An 18,843-nucleotide genomic window follows, 5' to 3' on the forward strand; every position below is an offset into this window, starting at 1 on the left:
AATATTGGGCAAAAGGGTGAAAATGGGGTGAGCTTCTGATCTATTGTATTTTCTCTTTATCACCATCTTGCTTTTTGTTTTCCAGATCTTGGGTGCTGTGATTCTGGGCTTCGGAATATGGATTATGGTCGACAAAAACAGCTTCATCTATGTTTTGCGTAAGACAGTATTTTGGTGTTTTTCCTGTGTAGTACCTTGTGTATGTCCAGTAAGAGAGAGCACTTAAATTGCAACAGGAATCCTCTCTGAAGCAGCACTGGCTTCTGCTTAGATCTAGAAGAACCAGTCAGCTTTTTTCTTGGGAGGCTTTATCAAGTCGGACTTGGAGCAATAGCCTTGGGAAGATCTCTGCTGTTAGATGTGGTTCCACTTTTTAGTACTCTTCTATAAAAGTCTGTGACATGTGAAGTTACCAAGTGGAAGCATTTTTAAAGCCACCAGGTGTGTGTTTGTTTTTTTACTGCTGCAATGTATTATTTGCAAGGGAGGGAAGGCGAGCCAGGACTGTTTTGAGAAGTGTTAGCCCAGACCACTTCTCCTTTTCATGCTGTAGCCATTTTTTCAAGACTACAGAAATGACTGAGGGCTGGATTTGTGACCTAGTTTCCCCTCTGTGCGGTCTGGAACTGAAACTCGTCACAAAATGGGCTGAGCAGCTGAAAAGAGCTCTCCAACCCATTCACCATGGAGGCACTGATCCTGTGGGCTTTTTGTTCTGCTGAGGGCTTGGCACTTGCCTGTGTGTCAGCTCCATTGAGCTCTGTTTTTTGGCTTGGGGCTGAGCTGTGCATGCAGGATAAGTTCTTGCTCCCTTCCCGCCTTGAGAGGTGCAGATGAAGCTCTTTCCTCTCCTGTTTCCTTCTCCCTTTTGCTCTGGTAACCTTAACAGAGTCTGGGAAGGAACTTTACACAGCAGGACATTCCAGTGTGTTGCCAGAGAGGCCTGCCCCCATCTTTTTCTTGTGCTTCTCTGGCATCTTTCCCGGAGTAGGAAAAAGGATGGAGCAAGAGGGAATAGGAACTGTGGAGGCCTCTTGCCAGTGAGGTCTGGAGAATTTTCCTTGAATAGCAAAGATGTGCTGCAGACTGTGGGCTGCATCCAGGCTCAGTCTTTGTGCTATGATCTTTGAAAGGCTTTCGCTGTCTGTGTAGCATGTAAAGGCAATTTATATTAAATTTCCAGTGGACCCTTGAACTCTAGGAGGGCCTGTATAAAATTCTGCTGAAGATGCACCAATTGGTCAGCTTCATGGCTACCTCCTAAATGTTCAGCCTGGCTGGGCAAGCTTTGGAACAAAGTTCCTTTTAGGGAATATTCATACATTTTAAAATTTCTTGCAACAGTTTTCCTGGGGATTGTAGCTGAAGGCAAAAAGGCTTCCTTTGATATTCATTAGGTTGGTCTTTTTCAGCATTGAGAGTGAACACCTTGCAGGAGAATGGGGAGCTGCCTCATATCTGTTTCTGCATGAGTGTATAAGGGGCTGGGGATACTGCAGTCCCATGGTACAGGTGCAAGACAACTCCTTCCTTTTGAAAAAAAAGTGATCTTTATAGCTTTCAAGATGCTTGAAAAATTAGGTGCGATATCTTTTAACCTCTTTTCAATGGCTGTCAATCAAGGCTTCAGTATCCTCCAAAAGCTAGAAAGTAAGAGAACTTATTGTCAGCCTCCAAATTTGTTAATAGAGACGAGAGTAACAGAGTGGCACTCTTCCCTATTCCCACCTAGATGCCAAAGAAGAAGAGTTGGTTCTTATATGCCACTTTTCTCTACCCGAAGGAGTAGAAGCGGTTTACGGTCACCTTTCCTTTCCTCTCCCCACAACAGACACCCTGTGAGGTGGATGAGGTTGAGAGAGTCCTGATATCACTGCTCAGTCAACAGTTTTATCAGTGCCGTGGCGAGCCCAAGGTCACCCAGCTGGCTGCATGTGGGGGTGTGCAGAATTGAACCCAGCTTGCCAGATTAGAAGCCCACACTCCTAACCACTACACCAAACTGGCTCTCCACAATCCCTCTGCTTAGTTCAGAAGTAGATGCGGGGAAGTTAGTGGTATTGGCATTTCATTTTCTGCTGCTCAGTAATCCAGAACATATTCAAATAGATCACCCCACAAGGAGACAGTGTTTCTCTTGTAACTTTAAGAATCTATAGGTTTGGAGGTGTGCAGCCAGTCACAGCTCTCTCAGAGCTCTCTGTCTCACCTACCTCACAGGGAGTCAGTTGTGCAGAAAGGTAAAGAAAGGTGCTTGTAAGCCATTTTGAGACTCCTTGTGGTAGTGAAAAGCAGGACATAAAAACCAACTCTTCTTCCTTTACACATAAGGGGAGGTGACAATGCAAATATGCTAATGTAGGTTCTCTTGCTAGTTTTTTGGTGGTGTTAGAGTGCAGAGATACATTCTACTTATATTCTTATTAGGCTAGATGTGTAAACTGGCTTGTTCAAAACATTATTTATTTCCTTCTACAGAAGCTTCATCATCATCATTAAAGACTGGGGCATACATTCTCATTGGAGTCGGGTCTGTCACCATGTTGATGGGATTCCTGGGCTGCCTTGGAGCAGTCAATGAGATTCGGTGTCTCTTGGGACTGGTGAGTGATGAAGACAAAGTCACTTAAAGCCAAATGTTCTTTTTAACAGCAGTTGGTTTCGAGACCAGCATATATAGAGGTGCTTAATATCCACCAGCAAGGCAGTAATAATTTGATAAGGTCCTTAGCTTTTCATTTGTATTCATCTGCAGTATGAGGTTCCAGAGTCAAAAGGGTGATATTTCTGTTCAATTATATTTTAGAGTGGTGGAAACCACAGCAAAACCACAGGTTTCCCACTTCTCTCTATGCCAAGTGAAAATGCCCAAATATGCCCCTGTGGAGTTATGAAGGCCTCTGAGATATGCCTCAGTGAACAGCAGGAAGGCTGGGGTCAGTTTGGAGCAGTTCACACTGCTTCCAAGCAGTCTCTTGCACCTTGCTGGAACTACTATGGGAAACCTGATTAGAAGATGTTTTGAGCTGAGTGTACTCCATGAGCAGATGGAAACTGAAAATCTCTTTATGAAGAACTCTTACATAGGTAAAGACATTTTGGGTTTTTGAAGGGAAAGCAAAGTTATTCTGAAGCTGTAGTTTCTGGGTGTCTTCTATATATTTCCCTTTCATGATATTTTGAGCCAGTGTGTCATAGTGGTTAATGTCAGACTAACGCCAAGGACAGTCAGCTTTGAATCCTCAGTCTGCCATGCAGACTCACCTGGTGACCAAGGTTCAACACAACCTACCTCACAGGGTGGTGGGGGGTTTGGATGGAGAAGGAAGGGTAGCATGATAAGATGCTTTAGGCCCTGACTAGGAACAAAAGTGGACAGTCATAGTTATAACTATGTGGTCCTAGGACCTGGAAAATAACACAGAGTCCTTTCTGTTCCTTTCCTCCAGTACTTCACCTGCCTGTTGCTGATCCTGATAGGCCAGATAGCTGCTGGACTGCTCATCTTCTTGCAACGAAGTGCAGTAAGTGACCCCATCTCTCTGCTCTTCTCTCCACATTTCATAACTGAATCTGCCCTTGTGAAAGTCTTGTGCTGTCATCACCTATCTTACTGCCCTCTAGTTCTGGAGCTAAACTTGGATTCCAATTCTATTCTAAGCATGTTTGTGAAGTACAGTTTAATGGTGATGTTCCCCTGCCCCCTGCAGCTGCACATTTTATCCTTCGGCATCATGGCAAGATAAAGCCACCACTTAATGATGTGCTGGGTATATTAGTGGATGAAGTATAACCAGGGGAAGTTTGATCATGCAAAAGTGTAATTAAGAATACATAATCATGAGGTAGGATAACAGGGAAATGAAACCTTGGGTAATTGTGTAAATTGTTTTCAACCTCAATCTTCTTTGTCGGTGATTTTCATTCCTTTATGCATGCTAACTCTTCATGTTTATTGATTGGGATACTTTCTTCCTACTTTGTTTTGGTTCCCTGGATATATCATACCAACCGTACAGAGCTATGGAAGGAGGTAGAGAAAATTACTTCCACCATTTTTCCTTATCTGTAATTATCTGAAAAGTTGTTTAGGTCTTTAGGCTGGGTGTATTGCATAGCCTAGCTTGAGAACACATCATGTGGACTAGTAAATTCAAGCTTTAAGGCTCACCTACGCCAAGCTTCTGCTCAGGGACATGGAGGAATTTGTGTGGTGTGTGAAGTGCCTCCACTATACCCCTGCATGAAACATCTTGTCATGGTGGGGAGGAGGTTGGAACTTGCCTCTTCTCTGAACTTTGTGTTCTGACCCAGCATGGCATGTTTTACTATTGCATTGAGGGGCTTGTACTTTCAAGCCCCTGGGTGAGAGCACAAGAGAATGCTGTCTCTCAGCCTAGAGAGAACATCTATGAGGATGCATTCTTACTGCCCCCACCAAAGTTATATAGAAGAAGAAGAGTTGGTTCTTATATGCCGCTTTTCTCTACCAGAAGGAGTCTCAAAGCGGCTTACAGTTGCCTTCCCTTCCTCTCCCCACAATAGACACCCTGTGAGGTAGGTGGGGATGAGAGAACTGTGACTGACCCAAGGTCACCCAGTGGAGGGGAATCAAAAATTGGCTCACCAGATTAGAATCACACAGCCACGTGATAACTCCCTGCCAAACCAGCAAAAGTTAATCCTGTTACATTAGTAAACTGTCACCAGCAGGTTTGGCAGGGAGTTATCATGTGGCTGTGTTTGGATGCTGTGACACAGTTTATGAATGTAACAGGATTAACTTTTGCTTATATATTCCTACTGTTATGATGATCAGTTCTTAGTCTGAGGAAGAGTGCTTGCACTTGAAAGCTCACGCCTTGAATAAATCTTTGTTGGTCTTAAAGGTGCTACTGGACTCTGATTTTGTTTAGTAGGGTATTTCTCTCTGTTGCTTAGTCAGTAGATTCTTTTCTAGTGCTTATCCTAATCCATGTTCTTTTTCTGGATGCTACATGTGGAGTATCTCAGAAGTGTTGTTGTTGTTAGGTGCAAAGTCAAGTCCGACCCATCGCGACCCCACGGACAACGAGTTTCATCTTCAGGATCTGGCCTTCAAAGGAGCAGTCAGGGCTGATCTCCTCTAGGACTTGACCGGTTTGTTTGCCTTGCATTCCAAGGGACTCGCAAAAGTCTTCTCCAGCACCGGAGTTCAAAAGCCTCAATTCTTTGACGCTCAGCCTTCCTTATGGTCCAACTTTCGCAGCCATACATTGCAACTGGGAATACCATAGCCTTGACTAAACGCACTTTTGTTGGCAGGGTGATGTCTCTGCTTTTTAGGATGCTGTCTAGATTTGCCATAGCTTTCCTCCCCAGGTGCAAGCATCTTTTAATTTCTTTGCTGCAGTCCCCATCTGCAGTGATCTTCGAGCCCAGGAAAATAAAATCTGTCACTATCTCCATTTCTTCCCCATCTATTTGCCATGAATTGAGAGGGCCGGATGCCATGATCTTTGTTTTCTTGATGTTGAGTTTCAAGCCAACTTTTGCACTCTCCTCCTTCACCCGCATCAACAGGCTCTTTAGTTCCTCTTCTCTTTCTGCCATTAGAGTGGTATCATCTGCATATCTGAGGTTGTTGATATTTCTCCCTAGCTTTCTCCATGATCCAGCGTATGTTGGCAATTTGATCTCTAGTTCCTCTGCCTCTTCAAAATCCTGCCTGGTCACTGTCGCCTTGCCTATTTAATTTGTATGCGGAGCACATCATGAGAAAGGCGGGATTAGAGGAGTCACAAATTGGGATCAAGATTGCAGGGAGAAAACTGGAATGCTGTCACCACCACTAGCTTTATTGTTGCTCAGACTTCCTAAGGCCCATTTGACTTCACATTCCAGGATGCCTGGCTCCAGGTCAGTAACTACCCCATTGTGGTTATCAGGGATGTTAAGCTCGCTCAGAAGTAGTTTTCATTAAAAGAAAAGATTGACAACCTGGAGTCTAATTAAAAATGCACATCACAGCCACATTAGTGACTTGTGAGAAGCATTCTGATCGCCTATTTATAATACAAGATATATAAGAACTGTGGGTTTCTGGAATTATTGAATTCACAACAGACACTCTGAGAGGTATGAGGGACTCAGAGAGCTCTAAGAAATCAGTGATTAGCCCAAGGTCACCCAGCTGGCTGCATTGTGGAAGACTGAGGAATTAAACATTGTTCTCCAGGCTAGAGTTCTCCTCTTTGAACCACTCTACCATACATTTTTTGCTGCATGCTGGAGAACTTCCCAGTCAGTTACACTGCTCTCTCTTCATCCCCATCCACCCCTATTTCCTTTCTGTGCACTAGAGCAGCTATTCTGACTAATCTGTCCACTGTGAAATGCCTCTACTACTCTGCATATGTAAAGCAATGAACGCAAATGGAGAAATGAATGAGAAATTCAGTATATAATGTTTTTCTTTAGTTCTTTTTTACACTAAGAACAGACTTCCTGTATAGACATTTTTTGTACCTCAACACTTGATTCTGAGGTGGTATAGCTTTTTGTATCTGAAGTCTTTCATCCCACTCTCCTTCTCTTCTTAATGAAGAGCCAGAAGCAGAGCTTCCACATTATTTTTCCTTCCCCGACAAAGATAGAGGCCTGTGGTTTCGTGTTGCTAGGGCAACTCTCCAACAATGGAGGTTAGACATGCGGCATCGTCTCCCCCCCCCCCCCCACCACCACCACCACACACACAGAGATGGAGAAGCATCTATGGAAATATCACTGGATTCTTCTTGGCAGGAAGAAGCTGGCACACCAAGCTCTTCTCCCACATGTCTCCTGATGAAAGTGGCCCACTTCCAGTTGGAATTGGCCTGTTGGAAGGTCCCCTCCCCCAACATTCTTCATTTCCCTGATTCACGATGTTCTATAGTTAGGTCCCTAAGAAAAAGCTGTTTTTCCCTTGGTTTGAATTCAATTGAAAGGTAGAACTGATATATTTGCCTTATTAGTACTCAAAATTACAGGCTTTTCTTCCTTAGGCTCCTCTGAACTCTCCCCTTTCTTTTCGACACTTATTTTCTGTCACAGTCTCCAGTAGTGTTGTGCTACTTCATAAACCATGAATTATTGTATGCTCTACTGAGATTCTGAAAACCCCATTTTATCACATCTTTACCTAGCCCTCTCCAAGGAACTTAGACATCCAGACTCATCTTCATCGCTAAGTTGGCTTTTATAAAATAACTAGAGGCAAAGCCCGTTGTATGCAGGAATACAATGGGTGCTAGGATGCACACCTACACTGTGGCCTTCCTGGGGGCTGGCTATATGGCAAAAGCTCTTGCTCACCCTTGGACTCTTGAGAACCCTGCCTCCAAACCTCAAGGAACTTTTCTGACTCGTAGTCACCAACCTCCAGCTGTGGCATGGAAATCTCCTGGAATTGGACTATAGAGATCCCCAGAGAAAAATGGCTGTTTTGCAGGGGGGGTTGTATGACTTGCTTGGGAGGGGGGCAGAAAGGTTGCAGGATGGGAGTGGTTGAGACCTGGGAATTTGCTGGAATTGCAGGTCATTTCCAGGCAACAGAGATCAGTCCCCCTGGAGAAAAGCCCTGGCATTGGATCCCATGGAGCTGCAGGGATGCCAGGCTCCAGGTGGGAAACAAAGAAAAATGTTGTGGAGCTGGGAAAAGTGTAGAAGGTTGATGATTAAGCCGATGAAGAAAGTCTAGCAAGTCTTGGGACTCTTCAGTTTAGAAAACAGGCAGCTAAGGTAGGAAAGACCTTTCTAAAATTATGCATGGGGCAGAGAAAGTAGAGAGCCAGTTTGGTGTAGTGGTTAGGAGTGCGGACTTCTAATCTGGCAAGCCAGGTTCGATTCTGCGCTCCCCCACATGCAGCCAGCTGGGTGACCTTGGGCTCGCCACGGCACTGATAAAACTGTTCTGACCGGGCAGTGATATCAGGGCTCTCTCAGCCTCACCCACCCCACAGGGTGTCTGTTGTGGGGAGAGGAATGGGAAGGCGACTGTAAGCCGCTTTGAGCCTCCTTCGGGTAGGGAAAAGCAGCATATAAGAACCAACTCTTCTTCTTCTTCATATATTTATCTACCATAAAAGTTGAATTCAGGGCAAAGAACAAAAGGTGATGCTGTTTACAGTCAGTTTATCTCACTTGCTTTTCAAAAATACATTTGATGTAAGACAATGATATTTTTTGTAAATGAATTTGGTTATAAAAAAGAGTCCATGAATAATTAAACTGTAGAGAGCTTAACAATTGGGTTACAAATCCCTTTTTGAAGCCAGCAGAGCTAGAGGCTGTCACTACACCCAATCTGCAAGTTTTAGTTGGGGAGAGGGAAGAAAAAAAATATCCAGTTTTTAAAAATCATGTGCAATTTTATAAACCTCTAGAAAAAAGGTGACTAAGAGAAAATGAAAGTATAATTAGCCAGTTTACCTCAGACACATTCAGAGCTTTCAAGGTTGGAAACACTTCCCTACACATAGAAGCTGAAGTAGCAAACACCTCATTAAGGGACATGACTGTCCTAGTATTACTGAAGGAGACCCTTGTATGTTTCTTGGTGGGTGAGTTCCCATAATGTGCCGAGGCATAACTGTAGGTTGGTGTGTAGTGTTCTATTTTTGAGTTAAGGCAGTTGAGCATGTGGTGGCCTTTTGGATGATTTGACTAGGTTTCTTTCATTGTGGCTTTAGTTTTGAAATGGCCATGTTACTATAGTTGACAGGGAGATGAACAGGCCAGGATCTCAGTGTCCTTGTTCGTTTACTTGGATGTTTTTTAAATGCCATCTCTCATTATGTCCTTTTGGACCACAAAATTATTATTTATTTTAAAATATTTATGAATTCACCTTTCTAGTGACCAAGCCAAGGCCCAAGATAAAATGACAAAATGCATAAAACCATTCGGCCTCTTGAGGGAGGACTCAACAGGACCAGGTTCACCAGCAACCACCAAGCATGGTGGTGATGATGGCAAGGTTGATTAGGTAAACTTGGATAGGGAGTCCAGCAACATTTTCAGATGATGTTCCAGGGCCACACTCATAGGCCTTGCAAAACTGTTTAAGGTTCTGCAGGGCCCTTATCTTACTAGGCAGATTTGGATATTCATGAGTGTTCCACCAGGCCAAGGCCCCAAAAGACCAGGCCCATTCCATCCAAGATTCTTTTCCAGCCCTGGCCCTTGTTGAGACCATTTTAATTTCAAGGATCATGAGCAAATTTTGCTTGCTTGATCTTAGAGTTCTCCCTGCCCTGGCAGCCCATCAAGAGGCTGGACAGATACTCCCCCTCTGCACTCAACACGCAAGGAGAGGAAGCCCATACAACAACGATTACAACAATGGAGAGCAAGGTGGCCAAGCAGGGAGAGTAGGGGAGGCTGCATCACCCCACCCCACCATTCCATGTGCTTGCGAGGACCTTCCCTTCCTGGCCTGGACAGATGGGATGGAGCAATGTGGCCAAGAGAGATTGAGCCAGCTGCCAGCCACTTCACAGTCCTGCAACTCACCTAGCCAGGTGCTGGAGTGGAGGAGAACAGCGAGACGAAGGCTGCTTGGTGGGGAGGGAGGTGGAGAAAGGAGTGTCAGGTGTTGAGGCCTGTGGCAGGGTTGAAGTAACTTCAGGTCAGGTTAATTGGAGGGACCGTGGGGAAGATAAAAGGAGGCAGAGGTGAAGCACAGGCAGTGCTTGTTTAGGGAGGTGGAAACAGAGTGGAAGGAGAGAGAATGGACCAAGGATAGAGTGGAAGGAAAAGCTGAGAAGCAAGATGAAGGGATCCAGGAGAACAGTGGCAAATACTGGAACTGGAAGAAGTGGATGTGGAGGACTGAGGGAGACCAGAAACTGAGATTAGTAGGGAGGGGGAAGAGGTGATCATCTCAGAGGAGGAATCTGACAGCTCAGTGGACAGTTTGAAGGATTGCCAGGTCCCCTACCATTCTTTGCCTTTTGTCCAGGTCTCATATTACTCAATAAAGCAAGGGGCACCACTGCAACCTTCATTTCCTGACTTCTCCTTCAGGGTCATGACTACGGGCCCTGACCATCAGTGGTTTTCAACCTGTAGGTCAGGACTCCATTTGGGGTCACTTGGCCCCTTCTGGGGGGTCCCCAGTTTGGTTACTGCCACAGAGGCGGTGGGCGGCGGCAGGCAGCCGTGTTGGGCAGTGGCCGGCGGAAGAGGAGCCATTGGCAATTCACGCACACGCTGCCTGTGCATGTGCGCATGCTGACCCCGCTGATCCCGCCACTGCGGTTGTGGTCGCCAACTCAGAGAGGTTGAGAACCGCTGTCCTAGACTGTTCAGGGTTTTAAAGGACAAAACTAAATCCTTGAACTTCTGTGTGGAGCCAGTGCAGTTGAGAGAGTACAGATCATATATATCAGGTCCATACATATCAGGGCATGGTTCTGGGAGGCTCACTCTCCTGGAGTTGCCCTCTATCCCTAATGTTGTAGAAAAGATTGCAGTCATTTGAGGGCACCACCTTGAATCCCCTCGTTGACTAGGCAGTGGGCTAATAGCCTATGTCGGACGCTGCCGTCAGATCTAAGAGTAACAGCAGCTCTGACCCACTTAAATCCAACTGCTTGCAAAGATTGTCCATGAGGGTGACCAGAGCCATCTCTACTCCATGGCCAGGCCAGAAGCCAGATTGGAATGGATCAAGAGCTGATGTGTCATCCAGGAAATTCTATAACTGCTCTGCAACTGCACACTCAACAGTCTTAATAATAGCAAATGCAAGACTGGGCTAGATGGGGCAAACAATCATGACAAAACTGTGGTGATGTAGGTAGTGGTTCAGTGTCTCTCATCTTGAAAGCCACCTCCATTCAGTTTTTGCAAGATAGGATGTACTCCTCCCCAAATAGCAAGCAAGAATTTTCATTGTTGTTTTCCCAGAAGCCATTTGAACTGCGTTGATAGTACTAATTTCGGCTTTACATTAATAGCTATCTGTCTGTTCTGCTTGCAAGTTTTTATATTTTCTCTTTTAAATAAGCCACCTGACCATTCCTGAAAGGCAGTTTCTCTAATAACTACCATCAAGTTGTGCATGACTGTGTTCTTTCTTGTTCATGCTGTGCCATGCCTCCCTTTAGAGATTTGGTAGGGGTATGTATGTGGTTTTGTTACCTTGGGTCTAATTTCTTTGCTCCATTTCCTGCACATCTATATTATTAGTGCTGCACTACTTTAAAGCAACCTATTAGGAGACTTTCATTTGAAGAAAGCACAAAAACCTAAGATACTGTACATATTTGTTGCTATGACCTTTTGTCCCGCTTTCACTGAAAGCAGAACAAAAGCAATGTTTTAACTCCATGCAAAGTTGCAGAAATTTAAACCTCATCTTATGTCACTCATGTAGCTATACCAGTATTACTAGCATTCCTATATTGAAGAGCCAAAGGCCAATATATATGCTATATTATTTAATAGTGGTTGAATTTCACAATTTGGATATTCATAATATTTACATTCAAAGGACAATTATTGAGGAAAATTTCCAGTTGAAATGGAGCGGTATAAATAAAAGGCTAAGGGCTGTGAGGGAGGGCTCGGTCCAGGATGGGGGGGCAACAATTGGCCCCCTGCCCCCCCAACTGACAAGTGGAGGGCCCAATCGGCTGGCGCAGCGCACTAGCCGATTGGGCCCTCTGCTTGTCAGCCCGCCTCCCAACCCACCCACCCCCCAACCTGGCCTGCCTTTGGCTGCCAGCCGCCATTTCGTGCCTGGCCGCCGACTAGGCAGGTAGGCACTCACCCGCCCTACCCTGCTGTCTGCCCCTGGGAGGAGGGGGGGCAGGCCGCCCACTGGGCCCTTCGCCTCCCCCACCCAACCTCCTTGCCGCCGCCACCGCAATGCTCCCGCGCTCTGCCGCCACTTTCCTGCCCTGTGTACATATCACGTTCCTGTCCCAAACTGGAATAGAAAAACTCTTACCAACAGTAGTTTTCTTTTCCATCATCTGCTCTTTAAATTAGTTTATTTTAATGACACCATCAAACCAAGTTCTTTCTGCTTGGGGCCATCATGGGGGAAATTATGGTTGATGTACTAGTAGCTGCTAGAGTATGTGAGGGATAGGGATCGGCATGAACCTAAAAAAGGTGGTTCGGTTTGGGGTTCAAGGTGGCCCGCAAGGTGAACCCCAAACCAAGCCAAATGAGTCCCCACACAAATCAAACTGGTCTGACAAGCATGCAAAGGGACTTCCCTTTCCACCTTTCTCCTGGCCATGACTAGCTGCAGCTTGGAGAAAGGGGCAGGGACCGCCTGAGAAAGGACTTTGTTTTTTCCTCCCCCCACTTTGAAGTGGTGGGAAGCAAACCTGAAGGGTTAAACGGCTGGCCCCAAGCAGCCAAACTGAATTGACCCCAAAGCCTGGTAAATGTTTGGGGAATGTGCCTTCCCCAAACATCAACTCCCAAGCTACAAACCAACCCAAATTTGGGGCAAAATATGTCTCATGAGCTGGATTGTGCTTATCCCTAATAATGGAGGGGGACATGGTCGCTGGGATATTGGTATTTGAAATTGTTGGGGATGATTGTATCAGTGGTAATGAGGCTGCATTCACTTGGAAGCTGTTTGGGATGGCCTCCCTGATTTTGTACTTTATGTGTGGGAAGAGACTGCAATACTACACTCAGAGGCACAGATCCAGAAGTATTGTAATTAGATTCAACTTGAGCATAAACAGTAGATTCTGGAGCCTAAGTTATGATGACTACTGAGCCCAGGTACATCTTTGCTCTTTGACTCGGAAAGCATATGGAGCACATCACAATTTGGGATGGGGGCTTTGGTCACCATGAGTAGCCTTGAAAGCAGCAGCTTCATTGCCAGGCTCAAGTCTACTACCAAAAAGTGGTTTTCTCATGCTGCACTGTGCAGCACATAGAGGAAGGAGAAAGGCCCGCAGGCTTACTGCCACTTAGGACAAAAGTAGCCCAAACCAATTGCATTAGCTGTAAGAACCAGGTCAAATTGCTTTGCTTCTTCACAGTCCCCTCCCGCTTGTAGGGGTGGGGGCAAATATGAATGGTTAAATAATGGGATGAGGGTTAGACACTGACCGGGGTGGGGAACAAGGGAGGGACGGGCGAGGTTGCATGATTATTTTTCCCCATGCAAGTCCAGTAGAAATCCATAAGCAGATAATGTATCCTTCTTCCAAGCAGCTTTGCTCAAAGGCAGTCTGCGTGTAGCTCCTACACCACAGCATTTCTGGGTTTACATGTCTGAGCTTCTCCGTCAAGCTTTATGGGAGCTGAACAGGGTCGCCATATGCTAGACTTTGGCAGCATGACAGGCTGATCGCAATTACTTGTTTCCCGTGGAACTTGACCTAGTTGAAAGCCCATTGCCGGGATGTCAAGTGCCAGCTGAATCCCCTGCCTGACTTTCTAGTTGCCGAGTTCTTGCACTTGGCTACTTGGGCTTTTTTTTTTTTTTTAAGGAACTGGAGACAAAGCAGCATGTGGAAGGCACAGACAGGCTGTGTGACTGAAATAGGCTATTAGGCCACCCCCACTGAATGAGCAGAGACATTTTCATGTGTTACACTGAGGAAGAAGCATGGCTGTACAACCTGGAGTATCCCTTCCCACATAAATACATGTACAAACATACACCCTCTCAGTTGCATTGGCTAAAAAATCCTTGTCTTTCATAGCCTTATCTGGGTAGTAGTCTTGGAATGAAAATACAGTGTCAGGATTGGCCTAATGTCCTCCTCCATATCAGGCTCCAGCTGGAATGTACCCTGGTAGCCTTGTGTCACCACCAATCATTAAAAGGTAAAGGTATCCCCTGTGCAAGCACCGAGTCTTAGGGTGACGCCCTCCAGTGTTTTCATGGCAGACTCAATACAGGGTGGTTTGCCAGTGCCTTCCCCAGTCATTACCGTTTACCCCCCAGCAAGCTGGGTACTCATTTTACTGACCTCGGAAGGATGGAAGGCTGAGTCAACTTTGAGCTGGCTGCCTCATGGGCAGACAGCTTCAAACAGCATTTCTGCTGCCTTACCACCCTGCGCCACAAGAGGCTCGTCTTGCCTATTGTCCTTTGTTTGACTTTGTTTGTCTGAGATAAACAAAATTTGGGCTGCCATTTGTCCAAAGAGAAAATCCTTAATACTCCATGTCAAGCATAGTGTTAAGTTTAAAGTATATCTTCTCTATCCTTGTTTTGAAAATGTCATTTGAAGCAAAAGTTGCCTAGTTCTGTTATCATTGCGAGCAAGCAAGCTGTGTACACGTAGTATGCATAAGAACACACACTTTCCTGCTTAAAAAACAATGATGAGGAAGTCCCGCACTTCTTGACCTAGTCTGCACAAACAGGATAATGCACTTTCAATGTGCTTTGGCAGCTGGATTTTTCTGTGCAGAACAGGAAAATCTACTTCGAAAGTGCATTGAAAGTGCATTATCTATTGTGTGCAGACTAGGTCCTTAATGAAGCTTCAATAAAGGATGTAGAAACAGGATGACTTAAAGTTTAAGGTGCACCTAAAACTCTCTTACTAGCAAGTCTGGCCAGAGACACTGGAGACTTTGATGGCACTTAGCATGAGTATCCAAGCCATGGGTGAGCCTCCTGGAATTCCTTCCATACACCCCCTAACGTGGGGGAGGGAACCATACACCCCCCTAACGTGATCCTACATCCAAGTATTTCAGAACAATGTGGGAGGAAACTACAGGGAAGTAGTCCCCTGTGAACTTGCGAGGTAAGCATCAATTTAATGTTCTGTCAGGACCCAACATTCTTAATGTGCATATTTGATTGCAACAACTTTTTCCATGAATCTGAATAAATGCTCATTTATCCGTTTAACAGTCTTTCTGCTTTGTATAGATGCTGTATACATTATTTGCACTTATACTGTGTCTTTGTGTTTGGAAAGTTAAGGATTTATGGATTCAGTGGATCAGATAGTATGGTAACTTGCCCATATTGCCAAAATTCAATTGGATAAAATGCAGTGAACAGGCTGCACTGAGACATCAGTGTTTAACCTTTCTCATATTTCTTTGCCAGCTCAAAGCTGAGGTATCTGGGATTGTCCATGAACTCATCCAGAATTATAATCCTGATGATGAAAGAAACAGGACCATTGAGAATGCATGGGACTATGTTCAGTCGCAGGTGAGTTACCATGCAAGAAAAAGGGAATTCAGGCTGTCAGGGAGCCCTGTTGCTGGAGGCTGTGTCACACTCCCAGAGATTCATGTGTAGAACTCCCCAGTTGTTAGCACTAGTTCTTACAAATGGTGCCTCCTTGAAAACTGCTCCATATCTTATATAAAAAGTGAAATTCTTGGGGCTAAGATTTTTCTGAATGGGCTTTTGGAGGAGTGGTAGAAGGAGGCGGTACTCTTGTTCCAGAAGTGCAATTGATCCTAAAGCTGCTTCATGATGCTGGTGGAGTTACTGACAAGAGCCTCCTTCCACAGGCTGCTGTTCCCTGCAGTTTCTGTTAATGTATGTAAGGTCTTGGTACAGGGGAAGTGATCGCTCATATCGGGTGTCTGTTATGTGCATTAAAAAGGAACAGCACTAGCATTTCGAATGTCAACAAGCCATCGTTCAGTTTCCAAGCACCAGAACTGACTTTATCAAATCCATGAATAGTCTGGTGCATTTTACTGTAAAAATAACACATAAAGAAGTGCTATAAATCAAGCAAATGCATATGTTGCATTTACTATACAGAGCACAAATATAGGAGAGTTGGTTGTACCTGAAGTATTTTTTCTTGCAGTATTAGTTTTCAAAGAAAACATTTTCAGTTCATACTAGTCTAGACTTCTGTAGTATTGCATGACATGTGCTTACAGCAGCCATGCATAAATGCTTTAATAGTGACCACACTACTGCAACAAAACATGTAAGAATAGTAATGTAGGAAAACCTAAAATACTTCATTTCAGAATACATCTCATTAGGACCCTTAACGCTTACAGTTCAATGGCTCTGTCTCCTTGGTTGAAACAAGGTTGTAACAACTATGCTTTTTTGTAGTCATCTATGGTGAGACTTATTCTTCTCTGCATGATATATTGTCTTGTGGCTTAGTTCTCAGTGAGGTGGCAAAAATGTCTGGGTAGTCCCATGTTCCTCCATGCAAAATAAAATGTCTTTGAATACAGAAAATTATGTCAGGGAGGAGGAAAAGAGAGAAGAGTTTTAAGTGGATTTTTTTTTTAATTGAGGCATATTGAGTCATCTGAGCCTCCTCTTATAGTATGAAGTGAAACCACCCAGAAACAAATGTTGTGGGTTGGCTGCTTTAGAACAATCCAGCCCAACTTGCTCTGTACATTTGAGCCCAGCTTGTGGAATATGTGAGATATGAATTTGTCTGATGGGTACTGTTAATGATGAATCCTTCCTCAAAGGCCAAGGCAGCTATATCCTACCCTTTCACCTTAGGCACAGCTTTACTTATTTTGGGGTTTTATTCCCCACCCCCCAGTGCTTTCTTTTTTCAGTCTTATTTTCCCCTCTGCAAATCTGGGACTTCTCTGAGTAAACAATGGCTCCAATCCACAGATTCCGCCATATGGAGGATTTGATTATTATTTCTCTTTACATTTAGCTTTCTTGCTGTGGCTGGTCTGGGCCGGAAAACTGGACGCAGAACACAATCCTCTTGGAGAGAAACCAGACTTCGTATCCATGCTCTTGCAAAAATGACACAAAGGAGTCTCAGTCTTATGAAGGCTTCTGTAATTTGGACATTGCTTCTAACCCCAATGCAACATTTGCGGACTGGCCAGTTAGCAAGCAGGTTTGTATGTTTCTTAGTTCATTATTTTGTGTGTACTCATAGCTGAAGCAGAACTTTTCTAGACTTTTCCAAATTTTTCTTGGCATAGAATTTCAAAGTGGAAAGAAAGGAATAGAATCCCCAATTTGTACAGATCACAGTCCATCAGAAATAACTAACCTTTTTTAATATTAGAGGGCTTGAGTTCCAGTACTGTTTCTTCCTCTAGAGATTCTTATATCCATAACACATGTTAATTCTTCTTCAGGGGTGCATGGAAGGTGTAGAGAGTTGGGTACAAGAGAACCTTGGCATCATTCTTGGAGTCTGTGCAGGAGTTGCTGTTATTGAGGTAAGGACATTTTGTCCCATTCCAGGACAGTAAATGAGAGTTCCTATTCCATATAGTCTAATGCAGGGGTAGTCAAACTGCGGCCCTCCAGATGTCCATGGACTACAATTCCCAGGAGCCCCTGCCAGCATTCGCTGTCAGGGGCTCCTGGGAATTGTAGTCCATGGACATCTGGAGGGCCGCAGTTTGACTACCCCTGGTCTAATGCAAGAGCAATGTGATACGGGGTACTCATCACAATGCTTATTCTGGCCATATGGTTATCTCTTATTTGTACGGGCACAAGGTGGCTTGTGAGGATGGCCTAGGTAGGTATACCCAAAGTCCCATGACTCCACTGGAATGTAACTGCGTATTTTGATGCCTCTCCATCCTGTACCATCTCTAAATTGTTTGCTAGTTGTTCAAAACACTGGCTGAAATTAAGTGCCTAATGAGCATCAACAACACTTTCCTGTTTCCCCCTCTCCAAGCTGGAAAGCTTAATGGGATAAAATGGGATCTGGCAATGCCTGGGTTTGCGGGCCTTCACCTGTATTAGCTCCATAGTAGGGGGGAGGGGTGTCAATTCTGGTCCAGGAGACTTTCTTCTACAGGGCTTTCCAGGCGTCGTTGATTGTTGGGGTGGGGTTTGGTGGAGGACTTGGCTATCTGGGTGGTTTACCATACACCCAACACTCCTCCAGCTAGCCTGTCGAGCTTCCTAGAGGTGGTGATGACCTGGGCTTTGCAGTAGCCCAGACTTTTAATCCTGGGGGACTTCAATGTCCACACTGATTCATTGTCCTCTGGGTCTGGTTCAGACCTGGTGTTTTTTGATAGCTTCAGCCAGCGCTCAGGAACCAAAGTGGATGAGTTACTAGTCTGTTTCCAAATCAGATTCAAGGTATTGGTACTGACCTTTAAGGCTATATGCGGCCTGGGTCCCATCTACCTGTGGGACTGCTTGGTTGCTTATGCCCCCCGTAGAGCACTCTGCTCTGTGGGTATGAATTTGCTGGTTGTCCCAGGCCCACAGGATGTTTGCCTGGCCTCGGCCCGGGCCTGGCCCCAACCTGGTGGAATGAACTCCGAGAAGAGCTAAGGGCCCTGTAGGAGTTACCAGCCTTCCGCAGGGCCTGCAAGACGGAGCTCTTCTGCCAGGCATATGGTTGAGGCCAGGGCAGCTCTCCTGTTAATCCATCTGAGGATCCCCTCCAATATTGAAATCCCCAACATCGAGATCATTTGTTAGATCTACTGGATTGACTCCTACCTTCTTCTAAATATTATTTCCCACCGGGCTGAACATAGGGGAAGTTGGGTAATTGCGATTAGAATTATGACCGCCGCCGCTTATATATGTTATATGTTGATGTAATTTGTAATTTGGGGTTTTATGGGGATTTTATTGTGTTTTTAACTGTTTTATGCTGTAAACCGCCCTAAGACCTAATTGGAGAATGGTGGTCTAAAAATTAAATGATGATGATGATGATGATGATGATGATGATGATGATGATGATGATGATGATGATAATGATGAGTTCCTGGGGTCGGTGAGGGTGGCCACCTTGCCCCCTTGATCCCTGTCCATCTTGGTTATTCAAGACAAGGGATCAGTGGATAGAAGTCCCTCTGGGAGAGATTATCAACCTCTTCCTGTCTACAAGGGAGTTCCCAGAGGTGCTGAAGGAG

At 45.0% G+C, this 18,843-nt stretch overlaps 1 protein-coding gene across 2 annotated transcripts in view; it reads left to right on the plus strand.

Annotated features, from left to right (window-relative positions):
- The window catches only part of CD82 (CD82 molecule), a 76,624-nt gene that overhangs the window by 51,922 nt on the left and 5,859 nt on the right, over positions 1–18,843 (plus strand). For both annotated transcript variants that reach the window (XM_077322245.1, XM_077322246.1), the window contains exons 3-8: positions 86–158; positions 2,479–2,603; positions 3,450–3,524; positions 15,083–15,190; positions 16,644–16,835; positions 17,083–17,166. In XM_077322245.1, the coding sequence (XP_077178360.1) occupies positions 86–158; positions 2,479–2,603; positions 3,450–3,524; positions 15,083–15,190; positions 16,644–16,835; positions 17,083–17,166 (657 nt within the window). The remainder of the gene's footprint in view (positions 1–85; positions 159–2,478; positions 2,604–3,449; positions 3,525–15,082; positions 15,191–16,643; positions 16,836–17,082; positions 17,167–18,843) is intronic.

This window comes from Paroedura picta, chromosome 2, assembly GCF_049243985.1.
Source record: "Paroedura picta isolate Pp20150507F chromosome 2, Ppicta_v3.0, whole genome shotgun sequence".
NCBI lineage: Eukaryota > Metazoa > Chordata > Lepidosauria > Squamata > Gekkonidae > Paroedura > Paroedura picta.